Raw genomic sequence first — 15254 nt, 5'->3', positions numbered from 1 at the left:
TTATTTTCCAAGTATTAGCATGTGTTTTGGTTAATTTGGCCATTTATGTTCCATTTATGGGCAGTTATATCTAAACCAAGTCCCACTGAAGTACAAAATTTCAAGTGGCTTCAAAGAGACTTGGAAGAGCCTTACTGCAATTCATCAGCACGGAATCAGTTAATCTCTCTAACTACTAGCGTTTGCATACGTTATCAGAAACATTAAGCAACAAGCAATCAAACAGGGCTTGAGGTATTTCTGTGTACTTAGAAACATGCCCAAGATAACCAAATATTACATTATATTGATATAGTATTCTCTATTTATAGAGAATTGTATAGAGAATATACATGCAATCTGGAGGAACTGTCACAAAACTCCACTAATCTATTTTCACTGAAGTTAACAATGTACTGCCTACAGATTTTAAAGGAAGTTGATTCTGAATCATGGAAAATCAGCTGTATAAGGGTAATAATTTCAATCTCTATTATAGAAGCTGGCAACAAGATAAGTCAGGACAATCATTTTTTAAGCAAAACTTTTTTTTCCTCCTTTTTTTGGGGGGGAGTTTATATTCTCCATTAGAAATCCAGATCCTGTCTAGGCTATAAAGCTCTCATCTGACCAAAAAGCTACTGAAATGACAGCAGCAAAAGGGATGACACAGTAACGACAGCACACAGGTGTGTTCGCACATGGGTTTGTACCAAGACAAATTTACATCCATTCCCAACAGGCAAGCCTCAAATCTTGCAATTACAGGAGGCAGGGAAGACAAAACTGACATTCTTAACATTTCTAGACTTTAAAAAAAAAGGTGTGTGGGGGGACTGTCTTAGAACACAAAAAAGTGTTCTCCAGGTATTTCCAAATCACTCTGAAGCTGCAAAAAAGGAGGTAAACCACCCAAATTTTAAAATTCCTTTGCAAAGGCCACTCTGTTTAAAAAGTACTAAAGGCTGCTGGTGGTCCATCTCGCTTCCCTTTTGACATGGAAATGCAAACAAACCCTTCTGAATCACTCACACAATTTTAATTTCAAGGGGTGGACACATTTCCTCCCCTACAGAAAACACCTCTGTCTTCCTAGAAGACGCTCCTGTATTACTGGGAAAACGTGGGGCAATTTAGTCTTTATTCTCACTGGGTTCCCAGTCTCACATTCCTGAAGATAGAGCCAGATGGGTGACTCAGAAAGTGACTTTGTGGCGCGAACTCCAGAGGAAAGCAAGCAGTAGCATGTTGGCCACTTAGCCAGAAATGACCTTAGTTTGGCTCCTTGTAACTGATGAATAAGCAAAAACCTCCGCCTCCYGCCACCACATATGTTATTAGTGCAATTAGTTAATCGTGTCACTTCATGCCTGTATGCTCAAGAGGAAAATAAAGGCACTGCTGTTGTTTAGGCTGATGAAGCATTAAAGCTGTCCTCTGTACAAGCACACGTTTGTTAGCACAGATAACACACGCTTATAGAAGCAAAGCAACAGGATACACCTGAGCTATTAGAAAATTTACTTCCTAGTTGCCATGATTAGAATTTTAATCAGAAAAAGTTATTTTGGTATTGAGAAAAGACAGAAGCGTGGTATTCCCACTGGGCAAAGTTTCAGAGAGGGCTACCTACAAGCATGCTACCTTGCTGGCATGCTAACCCCCGGCTCACATTTGCAACTCCCCAGGTGCTGTTGCCATTTCACACAAGTCCTGTGTTGCTTATACAGAGCAAAGTGGGCACTTCGGTTTGCTAAGCACATCCTGAAACGCCTGGCGGGAGGATTCTGGAAATCACGGCTACAATTTCTACCAAGAAACCATTTTCCACTCCTCCTCTAGCCCAGATTTATAATGCCACGGGCTTCTCTTACAATGCTGGCAGAGTCATCCTGCCAAGAGGCAGCTGTAATTTTCCAACATTAAGAAAAAAACACCAGCAACGGCAATTTGTGAGGGCAACAGACAAAAGTAAAGCACAACTTATCACAATATTTTTGATGCAATACCATCGTCTACTGAGGCTTAAAATGTTAGTAATTCTTTTTGATATATTTCTTACTTCAGAAGAAAGATTTAAGTAAAGACATCCTGTATTTATTTATATACCTGACCAGAAAATTGCTAGTAATATTTTGGAGACAAGAACCTACTGCAACACCTGCTTGTACACACTGAACTAAGATTTAGTTATGGAATAATTTATGGTACAATCACTTAAGAAAATTTTGCATTTTTTTCCTGCCACTACTCTTACCTGTTTGACTGGTTTGAATAACACACTTCAAATAAAGAGATACCTACATCTTGTAAGAAAGCTTAAAAAAAAAAAAAAAGAAAAAGAAAGAAAAAAAAGAGTAGTATAGTAGAATAGATGCAGTTTAACACTTGTGTCAGTCACAGATAATAGAAGTGAATGTAGGCAGGAAATTTAATAGGCCAGCTCTACGCACTTGAACTCTTGGCTCCGAGGAAATGAAAATTTAAACTCCTGATTTCACCTCAGTGAACTCAGGATTTTAAGTGTTCTGTGAGATCAGGACTATAAAGTGTTCACACTGAATAAATTAATCCAATTATTTTCATGTAAATATACTGCACTATTTCTTAATTTCAGTTAAAATAAAAAGGTCCTTCCTGTAAGTTTTTAATGTTCATTTTAAGGGAAGAATATTTGAGACAAATACTATGAGCTACTCATCTTCCCTGATTTCTGTTCGTATCACAAGGAAAAAAAGCAAATGAAACAAAGTTTTCAATAAATGCAGTTATGCTAACAACTTTGCAGCATTTATATTCAAGCATAAATGGGACCTTAAGCACTACAATTTGAAATATCAGATATTGGCATGAACACTTTTGGTTTCTTGAACCTTAGATCATATTTCCATGGTATGCAGAAGAACATGTGACAAACCATAAATTTTCTTATACTTAATTCCGGTAGACCTTGTCTCGCTTACATCCTCAAGACCAGCTACAAGAACATTATTTAAACCCTGAACACAGAGTGGATAACTTATCTTTTCAAAATTTGCCGGAAGATCTCTTAAGCTGGAACTATGGCCTTGATCGTTTTGGAAACACTTTTTCAATAAAAGGGATAAAAGATGTGTCAGGTGGCCCGGATTCAGTTTTTACATCAAATTCTCTCACCACCATGGTGGTGAGTACTGGTAAACAGCTGTAATATGAACTGAACATGGAATGTTACCCAACACGCGAGAAACAAATCCTCTGCTTGACTTTAGTACCATCAGACTCCTTGATGCCTGCACAGGTATAATGACAGAAGAGAATTTCCATTGCATTCATTCTTTCTTTCAGAGAGGAGAAGCAATGATCCCAACAGCCCATGCTACCACCACACAGACCATCATAGTGCTTGCTGCTAGACCAGCATCGGCTCCRCTGGGCATGCAGTGACTTTCAACCCAACTGTTTTCCCTGCAATTTTCCCTCTGCAGTCTGGTGAGTATTTTTGTGCAYGCAGGGAAGTAATATTGCAGCATATTTTTAACTGTACATTTAAGGACTTGCAGAAAATCCACTGTGTTAATCAACACAGCTACTCAAGAACATCAAAATCCATCAGATAAAATGATTGAATCAATTTTACCTCCCATGTCACAAAAAGGGCATTTCACAATTCTTCCTGCCCTGAGATTTTGTTCATGCTGAAGCTTCTCTAACAGGACAATGGTATCGTATAACAGCATTAAATTCCTTGAACATCTCTCTCAAAGGTTCACAAAACTATTAAAAAAACCAAACAGCTGAGCAGAAAGCTTTGTCATGAAATCTGAGCAATAATGGAATATTACTGTTCCTGGATCCTCTCTCCTTGTATCAAGTTCTAGAAATTTTCCCAAGGGTAATGTCAAGGATCTTAACTGTACTGTTTACCCATCTCTGCATGGTAATGATAAAAATATTGATTTCCATATTTGTGACTCAGATTCAATTAATAACATAAGAGATTGGAATTATTTCCTTTGTATTACATTAGCTAAACAATCACAAGTACGAAAAGCCTTACCCACATCAAAATGAAGCAACATTGCTAACACATAACACTTAAAAGAGTGCTTTATTTTTTTCTGTGCTTTTTGAAATGAAGTCCCGGTCAAGCAATCAATTCAATACAATCCTGCCTCGAAACCCTCTTGAAAAAAATTCAGGCTGGAAAAGGGACAGGCATGAACAAAAACATCTGCTTAGTTAGATTTGACTCGGATGTGAGCCTGCACAGTTGAGTATACTGCCTTCCCTTGAGAACAGCACTGAAGAGTTTAACTGAACTCATCAAATATTCCTCACCACTGGGAGTATAATAGAGAAACTCTTTGACTCTCTCCAGGTCCAGCTAAAGTAGTCAGGGCTATAGTTCCCCCGCACAAAATTCTGAAAGTACAGCTCTTCCATTGAGTCTTGCACAAAGATTGGAAACTTYGGACTTTGTCTCTTCACTGTACATAGCCACCAAAAATAATTTATCATTCCCTTGCTGTTTCATCTGACTGCAAAGTTATCACACAAAACATATCCCTGCAGCCCTGTACTCCAAAACTAAACATGACAAACTGACAACTTGGTGCTGCAACCTTAAGACATCAAGTTCCAAGCTTGGCATTGAATGCAGTTTAATGTGTAATTTAATAAGAGATGTCACATGAGCTGGATGCCTGGGGAAGAGGGGAGCCTTTTCTCTTTGAAAAAGAGAAATTGTAACTGCTACAGATTATAACAGAAGGGGATTCATTGCACTGCAGTAAATCCATGAGTTTACCCTAGGGATTGTCTTGGCTCAACAGGTTCCCTTTTTTTTTTTCCCCTCCTTCCTTTTAATGAACCTGAAACATTTCTTCAGACTTTCAATGAACAGGAAATGAGCCAAAACAATAAGCCCCACAGTTCTTTAGATTATTTTAAACAATATGCCACTATTTTTTGATATAATTGTATAAAATCACACTGCTTCATACAAACAGCATGGTAAACAAGCATGCTGAAGAGGCAAAAAGAGGTAGATTTCTTCAGAAAGATAAGTACTTTTCTAAATAACACATACCCCGAGGATCATATTTATAAAAATATTTCAACAAGCAAGCTTTTTTTTTTTTTTTTTTTTTTGTTAAGTCCACTATAATCCGCTGACAATAAAAGATCAAAGGAACTTAGAAGCAAGCCAGGATATAGTCAAAACATTTAATCACCAAGAGGTTCCTTATCGGAGCCATAAACTGAGCTGTGCGTTAGTGGGAACTGCAAGAGGAAAAGCAACCCTGAATATTCACAAGGGTTTTCGTTCCCACCCTCACACAATACATATGACTACCCTGACCTTTGCGCTAGCAACCCAGGCTCTCACTTTGAGGGCAGAAAGGATGGCCCAGGGCTAGGGTGTTGGCCAGGACCTCACCAGAAAATTGCTATTAATACCAAGACCAGAATAACCCGGATCTAGCGTTCCTCCTCCCTGGCAGGCTTTGCTTTGTGACATTACTCAAATTATCTACGCGCCGACGAGGTTTAGCTGCTTGGATCTCTGCAAGGCAGGGCCAGCCCTGCTGAGGACCAGGCAGCTCAGCACACGTTGCTGGACGGCTGAACATAGCTGACGGTATGGGGAGCAACCTTGGGGTTTCTCATCTGCTGGGCCAGCAAGAGGCCACCCTTGGCCAGAGGACGCATCTGCTGCCCACGTGTCAGTAATAATTGAGAAGAACTCCCCTCTGGAGAGGGAAAAGCTACTATTTGTGGCAGGGCTCCTCAGAGGCTGAAGGCCAAGTCCCCAGGCTCAACCAGAGCGAGGAAACTCTGAGCGACCCACATTGCTGGTGTGTGGCTGTGTGCTTCTGCGCCTCCCTCGCTACCGTGTCCCCGCTCTACCTTTTTACCCAAAACAGTGGGGAGCCGATAGTAAAAACCCTCTCGTCACTGTGGTGCAGCCCCTGCTCGGCTGCCTGAGAAAGACGGGGGCGAGTTTGCTGCCGTCACTTTGTGTGGCGAGGGTTCAATCCGGCACCGGGCAGAGYGGAGGAGCTCCTCGGGCACCGGCACGGGACGGTCCTGCCTCCTTCGCAGGGGACTGCAGGGGCCTCACAGGTGGGCACACACCTGAGCGCCGCGCGCACGCGCTGCCTCCGAGACGCTCCTCTCCCCCGCGGCTGTGCTGTAACGGCTCAAGGAAGCCCCTCTGGAGATTTCTGCTGTTTTACTCATCAACCATCCCCACTATTGCTTCCTGCCGGGGTCAGCAGCAGCTTCCTAATTTGCTGGTCTCCCACTGTTTTCAGTGCAGCTACACTAAGCAGCAAAGGGTGGAAGTTTTCCTTTTGCTCCTAACCCCCCTGCCACACACAAAAGCAAAACATTTGGCCTTCAGTTAAACTAAATAGTTTTAAGAGGGGGGGGGGGGGAACAAAAAAAGCCCTAGGTCTCACGATCCCCGTGTGACCCCGGTGGGAGGACAGAGCTGAGGCAGCAGTAGACCCCACCACTCACTCCAAGCACTACAAAAGCCAATTGTGTGTCAGTCTCTGAGCAGTAGAGATGGGTATAACAATCTTTTAATTACTTCCTTTTTTAAAAGGAAAAAAAAAAGGAACAAGAAAAGAGCTACTAGAGTTTTCCTGCTCACACTTTTTTTTTTTTTTTTAATATACTTGGCCAATGCTAAACAACTACAGATTTGGATGCAACTGACACTAAACAACAGCTTAAATAATTAAATTTTTGAAAAAATGGCAAATTCTCACTTTCTTTTAAAGGCTTTACTTTTACTTGTTTGTACATTCCATATGTTATCTGCATATTTCCCTAGAGTTTCCAGACAGCAATACACATATCCTTGTAACAAAAGTAGTATGGGAAACTCTGGAAACATCCAACTGTGTGCAAGCATTTAAAGCTCAAATACCCTAATACAAGAAAAGTACCTCCCTGAAACAAACATCTCCAGATGTTTTAACATATTTATATACATAAGTATATATATATAAAATGTGACTAAGGCATGAAAAGCCAAAAGAATGTTCTCATTTCCTGAAGCTGGCCAACAAAAAGGAAAAAATGTGAATGAAGTAACAAAGACGTCGGAAGTCAGCTTTTTCTTAACAGCCGCCACTTTAAAATTATCCACTTCAATTCTTTTCTAATATAACCAGCATACTGCCTGTATCTTGCAACTGCATATACATATAAAAGGAAACACAGAAGGGGGAAAAAAAAAACATTTTTTTCTAGGATGTTTAAGAACATGACAGCAATTGACATAAACATCTCACTCACGCTTCTCCTTTCAGCCCCAGTGACTTTTCAGTAAAGTCCCATCAAAACACCCTCTCATATAATAGCTTGCACTGTCTCCATAGCACATCACTTGAGAAAAACAAGAAAGCAGCCATGTTAGCTAGTAGCTGCCTGTGCCATAGTTCTGTCTCTATACATAGTTGGACTTAGCCTGTAAGATCTCAGGGATAGAGTTCTTACTCCATTTTTTTCAATAATACTAGAGTGCTGCAGAAAATAACACTCTAATACGAACAGCCTTCAGTTCCTCTGAAACCTGAAAGCAGCAGATTCAGCACATTCAGAACATTTTCTATGGAGTCACGAAATGCCAACAGACATAACMTACCTTTAAGCAAGCATGGATGTGCTGCTGTTCTTCATGCCCTGACTACAGCCTACTTGTCACGGGGACAGGAAACAGGGTCTCCTTCCTCTGAATCCTCTGAAGTTGAATTTGTGCAAGTTAGTTCTGTGACAGCAATGATGAAACCACTACAGGAGGCATTTCCCTTAAGACAGGGCTCTTTGAAAGATCTGCTAGTAGCAGACCCCTTACCCAAGCTACTAGAGTGTGGAAGCACCCCACTCCCACCAGGGATATTCAAATGCAGCCTCCATTCTGGGTCCAGACCACAAATAACATTGCTTGGTCCTCTTAGATCCCAAACCTCCTCATAGGAATCCCATATTTAATATCATTCTCCAAAGCCATGGTTACATGGTCCGGCCAGTCAGGCATAACTCCATGTTTCCACCGAAATGGGTATTTCCACCTTCTTCCTGTGCCTCCCTCTCTCACATCACCACCATTCACAAGATCGGGGAACCGATCCCAAGCAAGACAGACCCAGTTTTAAATCCATATATCTACCTACCTAGCCATTGGTTTTCAGCCGGAGCAGTTCCCTGACCCAGCTCACTGTGCAGCCACATCAGCGTCAATGCTGGCACGAGAGATGGGGAAGGGGCACCCTCTCCCAGCTGCCGCGCAGACCCGCGCTCAGTTAAAATGCCTTTGCCATCATGGCCRCAGGGAAGGAGAGCAGCCTCAGCACAGCTCCTGGCCACAGGGATAGTCTGTCCTGCTTCCTGAAACCAGGCAGACCTGGATCTGGGAAACAAGGTCCTGCTGAGTGAATCGCAACTCATTTACCAGCAGGCCTGGGTAAAAATAAATTACTTAATCAAGGACAAATGTTGGTCATAAATTGATTCCAGTCTTTTCACATTTCACAAAGAAGGCTTCTCTCTCTGCCACAAAATACAAATTTATTCTGCTGTCGACACAGCTTAGAAGCACACACTTTTCATCTGCAAAGCTACAAACCTAAATATGTACCTATATATTTGCGGTCCCTCACAACAGAGCATTTACCAAAATGAGAGGATTTTGCAAGTGGAGGCTGCTTTGCTGATTCAGCTCCTAGTCTGCAAGGACCACGTTCCTCCTTACCGCGCTGGCTGGCAGGCTTTCCAGCGGGGCGTGCCAAACTGTATTTTTCATTCCCAAATTGGAGGTCGAGTGTGCCAGGAGAAACCAAGTGAGCACTCAGGGCCGCTGCCCCTCCAAGAGGCAGCCAGTGCCTCGTCCCTCCACAGCAGCAGCTCCTGCTACCACCTCCGCGGGAAGCTCCTGTCCCATCACCRCTCCCAAGCCCTGGGACAGCCCAGCACCACCCGAAACCTGCCTCGCTCCCGGTCACGCTGCTGACCTCAACCTGGCAGACCCCCATTTGCTCTCCCGGCTTGCAATTCACCCTCCGGTGTAACACGGGGCCTGCCCCTGCTGCATCCACGCGATATCCCCGCGCGGCTCACCGGGAGGGCAGCCGGGCTGCAGCACATCTGCAGCCAGTCACTGCTTCCACTCCTGCCGCGGGTCACACACCATGTTGTTTTTCCATTGCCAGAGCAAGTTTGGGGCTGCGCTGCCCTGGCAGCGAGCGCTGCTAGCTCTACTGGCCTCACTCAGGTTCGATACCTCAATTCCCATCTCCTCTCAGGGCTGTACGGCAGTCGCTAGTCATCAAGGAGGCTCGCACAGACCAAAAGCAGTCCATTAAAAACACTAATTCCATCTAAACACATGCCAGCCTCTCCACACAGCCCACGTTACCTAGATTTAGGGAAGACCTCTCTTGGTCCGCCTGTTCTTCAGAGCCCTTGTAAAGAGTCAAGGTCCCCTTTCTTCCCGAGAGCAGATTTTCAGCTATTTGTCCATGCAGTCTTTCCTCCCCACATTGATCTCACAGCTGTGTCATGCCAGCGTGGGGTCTGGATGGGAGCCACTCTACCACGTGGCTCCCAAATATTCGCCAAAGTTACTGTATTGCTTTGCTGGGGTCTTTCCCCAGTGCCCTCTGCTATGCTACGACAACATAGTAATACAGAAAACTCTTATTAATCTAAGCGTAACAACTTCTTACTGCTCACACCACCCAGGAAACATTCCTAAAAATCATTAGACTGTCTTAGATACTCAGATTATCCACACCAGCTTCCCATTCATGACATCAACAATAAACCCAAAGATTTTAACTCTACTGTTCCCATCAGTTTAGGTTTCATCAATCAAAAGTCCATCTACATATGTGTTCTCAGTTCTTCAGCTGTTTAATGCAAGCAGTGATTAACACAACCCTAAATCCAACCAATGCACCAAGTTGACTTAACATTCATCTCCTTATGAAATTCTGTAGAGGTGGCTGGTGTTTTTTTAATGTGGTAAAAAGTGATGAAGAAAGGATGATCAGTGCCTGAATTCAAGGACTTCTTATTTAAAATGTAAGGAAAAACAATTACCATGAAAAATACAGAGCATAAAACTTCACCCTGAGTGATGGCCCTGTTGTAATACTATTTTCATGCATTGAGGGGGCAGTAATAAGGACTTACTATTCAGGCACCTTTATGATACTCAAAAACATGCCATTTATGTACTTCTTAGTGCAACAGGAACAAGTTTTCAGATTGCAGACAAGAGGTTCACTTGGCCTATAAATAGTTTGTCACTAGACCAACCACCAATTTCTGCCCAGTGGAACCCACCAACATCTGCAGCTGATGAAACAAATTTAATTAAGCTCTTTTACATAAAGAATTGTAGAGGTACACAAAACCAGCCAAATTACAGTACCTTGACTGTTTTCACAGACAGGTCTTTTCTATCTGCTTAAAAAAAATGCAAGTAAGCATTTTTATGAAGAGTTTGAACCTTCAGAAAGGGGAAATGTTGAAGTAGCTGCAAAGGAGAGTCCTAATTTGAAAAGAAGTCTTTACTTCAGGCTACAGTTCCATGTTATGTTTTCTTGCATTGTCAAATTGAATTAAAATGTTCCTATCCTTTCATTCCTTTAATGCACATTTCTGCCTCAACACCAGAGCTTCTCTCCTTCCAGTTGTAACTGTGAGGCATACTGTAACAGATCACTAAAATGACAAGAACAAAAGACCACGTACATGGTAATTTGATTATTCATACTATGGATGGCTTATACAATATAAGACTTTAGCTATCAAAACATAGCTGTCATTTCGATTTTCCTTGTCAACAGCACTTGCCACAATGGAAAGACCTTACATAAGTAACTTCTCCTCCAACAATCAAGCTGCTTTTAACACGGAAAATATTTAAAGTGTCCCTGCATTGAAAAATATTAAGAGACGCATTAACTATGGTGTGAGAAACCTTCAAGTGGGATTTGGAAGAGAACAAAACACAGACGAATCAGGATGTTGAATGTGACAGACTCAGCGCGAAACCACAACGGCAAGAGCTGAAAAGCTTGCCTTAAGTGCTTTGATAATAAATATTTTATTGCAACTTGAAAAAGACTGTGTTAACCATGCAACCTATCCTCAGTATATTACAGGCCACTAATGGTTCCCTGGCAGTAACCATATGGAGCCAGTTCAAAGAAAGAGACCTGTGGGTTACAATTGCAATTTTACTGCAGTATCACACAGAGCTTAGTTATGGAGTCCCTTATCAATGCATTCAAAAGCGAATGCTCTAAAGTACTTACAGTTTTCAGCTTCACAGTCTACTTTACAGTGGAGCGAGATCTATAAACCAAATGAGTCTATATTGGTTTTTAAAGTACAGTTATTCTTTGAATACAGAGGGGCTCTCTTTGTTCAGTATTTTATTGCATGTTGGCCTGTATTAACTACTGTAAGAAAAGCTTTTTTTTTTTGCATTAGAAAACTATAAATGCTTAAGATAATAACTGCTCTGAATTGCAAACTAATATTTTTCTCTGAGTGCCATGAGAAACTTATTGCAACAATAATACCTCAAGATGAATTCAGCACAACCAGCTGGAAAAACTGGTCAAAAAAGCTTCAACCTGTGGTTCCTTCTTCCTCTTTCCCTGCCCCCCAACAACTCATGCACTCTCAACCCAAATGACACACAACTGCGTCTTGCATTCAGATGTTGAAATCTGGGTTCTTTTGACTCAATATGAGGATGTTCATATAATGAGCAAACATTACACCAACTAGTTATCAGCACCAAGAAGCACAGTCAACAATCCTGAAAGACAGATTGCTCCCCAGCACTGTCGTAGTTACTGGGCAAACTGCACATATCTCCCTGGCCAAAACCCTCTTCCCAGCAACAGACCTTAGGCTACCGTCCACTCTCCCACCCTGACACTGAGCTCCAGACCCCAGCACCCTTGGGTAACAGGCCTTCAGGTCAGACTGCGAGTTGCAAAACAAAAACAATGGCAACAATCACAGTTTAGAAATCCTCCGTAAAGTGAAAGAGTTAAAAAACAAAAACAACCCCCCCACACACAATATTTCAGAGCAAACATTCCTTAGAACAATAAAGAATCCTATATGCATACCTGCTCACCACATGTCTGATCCTAGTCCACGTACAGAATCTGGACAGAGACCTCAAATCATGCTTGTTTTCCTTTTCTTTTTCTTCCCCAAAACTCAGATTATGTTAACTCCCTAAATCAGAACAAAAAGGCAGGACCTGAAATCACTTGGGAGTTTCAGTATGTGGAAGCTTTTGAGATCAGCTTATATTTGTTTAAAAAGTTGTTTTGAATGAAACATTTGCATTTCTAGTGCTTTTTTTGTTCAGAGTCAAAACAAGAAAATGCACCAATCTTGAATTTCCTCCCCTCACATTCTACCAAATCAAAAATTTATTTTGCACAAACCTTGCCCCTTAGCTTTGTTTTGATCGCAACGAATTGGGATTATCTACAGAAAAATCCCTTTGCCAGAAAACCTCCCAACCAGCTCTCCCTGCAGGAGACACCTCTGCGAGCTCTGGCCCGCTGCATCCCTCCAGTCTGGCTAGCAGAGCTCCCTGCAAGTGTCAGCAGCTCCCCGCCACTCCCTCTAGCCACACTTCTGCGAGAATCAATACTTAAAAAACAAAACAAAACAAAACAAAAAAAAATCCAAAACAACCCCCCCCCCCACCACTCTGCTTTGATCTGGCAACTCAAAGCTCTGGCAAAACACAGTTACAACAGGACCCTGGCAGCTAATACTGCGTGACCCAGTACTTTTCACGTGCATGCCCAAAAGTGCTACCTGGGAAGCTCCCCATGCTCTTGCCTGTCTGTGCCCCCACAGTCCCTATTGAGTTAGGGTGACACACTCAGACACAAAATCCTAACGCGACCCACCATCGCACTTGCAGCTTCCCCTCGCTGACCAGAGCGCCAAGGCTGCAGATCCCCAGGCCCTTATATGACAAGTTGCTCACTACACAGGAGCAGAGAGGCACAGAGGGGACCTGTCACTTCAGGCAACAGGCCCCGCGTCCAGTCCTTTCCATGCCCCTAGTTCATATTCGTAGCACATTGCCAGCAACAGGACGCCAGGCTCTCACTCCCAGAGGCACGGCCAGGTTTGCTCACCCAGGGCAGCGGGCTCAGCTCGGCTCGGCTCAATGTTTCTGCTGGAGCAGCCTGCACCCTGGGCAGGGGCTCTGCCCCCGCAGCCCCAGGTCCAGCGCTGGCCATGGATGTGCCAGCTGCCGGCTTTCCCGCTGTGGGACTCACCGCGTTTGCTTCGCGCCGAAGAAACCTCCTCCCCGGTACCTCTGTGCTCCCACCATAAAGCTCGGCCGAGCTCATTTTGGCAAGTTTTGGCACGTGTAAGCTCTAAGCTGACTTTGTTCCAAAACTTCTAACCGTGCCAGGGGTGTAGCCAGCCTCATTCACATCCTGGTGAGCGTGTACCAGCAGCACAGCTGGCCTGCTCACCGACAGCTTCAGCAGGGTAGGTGCCAGATATGTAACTGCTCTATTTAGCCGGCGAGGCAGGCTCCCTGCCGGTGCTGAAGCACCTGCGCGGGACCGAGCAACGCATGCATCCTCGCTTCGTGGGCAGCAGCTGACACTTGCAGCACTGTCAGTTTAGCAGCCTTCCAAAATACAGAAGGATAGCCTGGCTAGGAAGCTCCTACAACCCACTAAGAAAACAAGTGGGTGTCAGAATAACTGAAGAAAAAAAAAGTTGCCTTAGTAAACCTGGACATGGGAAGCAAATGATCTCTTTTCTTGGAGCGTGGCTCCACAGTAGCCAAAACTAAGCTAGGTTAGGCCTGGCAAGTTCCTGCCCCTTGCTCGGCCAGGTCTTTCCCCTCCTTCCCTGCCCCAGCACTGCACCACTTGCTGCACGAACATCAGCATGCTGACACTGAGAACGCAGCCAGCTCAGCACACTGCTATGCCCCCCGCCAGCAGAAGGTGGTACCATGGCAGCCCTGATTTAGCTTGACTTAGACTGTTGCTGCAGTAGGTTTTCTCTAAAGGTGTGGTCCAGTGTTGGAGGAAAACGCAACAGAAATCAGCCATGGGAAAGATAAGGCAGTCTTTAGTCTTAAGTCTGCATTCCAGCAGTTGCTCTGGACCTGTGGGCCCAGGCCACCACCAACCTGGGGATCAGATACTAAATCACTCATTTCCCTTCCCTCACCCCCCAGAAGCAAATGGATTCCAACATATTAGCACAACACTTGCAGAGTCCTTTAATTTGGGATATTTCTTCCCAAGAAACACTTGAAATACTGGGCAACTAGCATAACAGCGTTGCTTTCCATAACCCATCACCATTAAACTTTCCCTAAGATACAACTACTAACTAGTTGTAGGATGTGCATAAAATTACTTGCATCAAGCTCACCCCATACATACACAAGGTCATTTAGTACCACAGTCTTAAAACAACAAATTCCCTTAGGAAAGGATGCCTTTTAACGGAAAGAGCACTAAACCCATCCCCATTCTCAGTTAAAAGAGAGAATTTTCCGTTTTACTCCCCGTTTCCTGTAATGAAGACGCAAGCAGGGTCCCCTGCTCCCCGTGTGCCTGCAACCCTAACGCTAAAACATGACCTGAGAAGGGAGGCACATCCACCATAGCAGCTGCTATCATTTGGCGGGTCGCTGTCACTTGGTGGTGGCAGAGCACAAAACCGGCTGCTTGACAAGAGAGGAAAAGTTCCCATTTAAAGTGGAAATCCAGCGTAACTGGGTAACACCGCGGCGCACCTCTTCCGCGCGGACCCACACTCAAGCCCTCCTCGAGGGCACCGGCTCCGCGCGCCAGCCCGCGCCCCGCGGAGCACGCGCTGCCGAGAAGACCAAAACACCGCGTTTTACACCAYATTTTAACCCCCCGCACACACACCCCGGCCGTCCCCCTGCAGCCCCTCGGCGCTGCGCGGCGGGGCGCAAGCGGCGCGCTCCCCGCGCGGGGGGCGCTGACGCCCCCGCTATCCCCCGCGGAAGTTTCCTTCGCTGGGGCGGGGGGGGGGGGTTCGAGCGAGCGGGCAGCACCTGGTGACAGCGGCCGGGCCGGCGCGGCGCGGAGACAAAGCGCCGCCCTCGGCGGGAGCGCGGGCCACGGTGGCAGCCGCCCTCGGCGAGCGGGCAGCGCGGGCGAGCGCGGATCGGGCAGCTCCCCGCGGGCTTCCTACCTGTTGGTCATCCCCGCCAC

The 15254-nt window shown here is 44.6% G+C and overlaps 1 protein-coding gene across 2 annotated transcripts in view; it reads right to left on the bottom strand.

The window, feature by feature from the left end:
• The window catches only part of LIMS1 (LIM zinc finger domain containing 1), an 82019-nt gene extending 66765 nt beyond the window's left edge, over window positions 1–15254 (bottom strand). The window contains exon 1 of one of the 2 annotated variants that reach the window (XM_026055491.1): window positions 15235–15254. In XM_026055491.1, the coding sequence (XP_025911276.1) occupies window positions 15235–15245 (11 nt within the window). In that variant the 5' untranslated portion in view covers window positions 15246–15254. Of the gene's footprint in view, window positions 1–12131; window positions 12196–15234 lie in introns of those variants that run through there. The other variant, XM_026055493.1, reaches the window with a different exon arrangement.

This window comes from Apteryx rowi, unplaced genomic scaffold (assembly GCF_003343035.1).
Source record: "Apteryx rowi isolate R43461 unplaced genomic scaffold, aptRow1 scaffold_123, whole genome shotgun sequence".
In the NCBI taxonomy this organism is placed as follows: Eukaryota; Metazoa; Chordata; class Aves; order Apterygiformes; family Apterygidae; genus Apteryx; species Apteryx rowi.
Note: the sequence above shows the minus strand (reverse complement) of the source record. Positions and strands in the feature narration are given on the sequence as shown.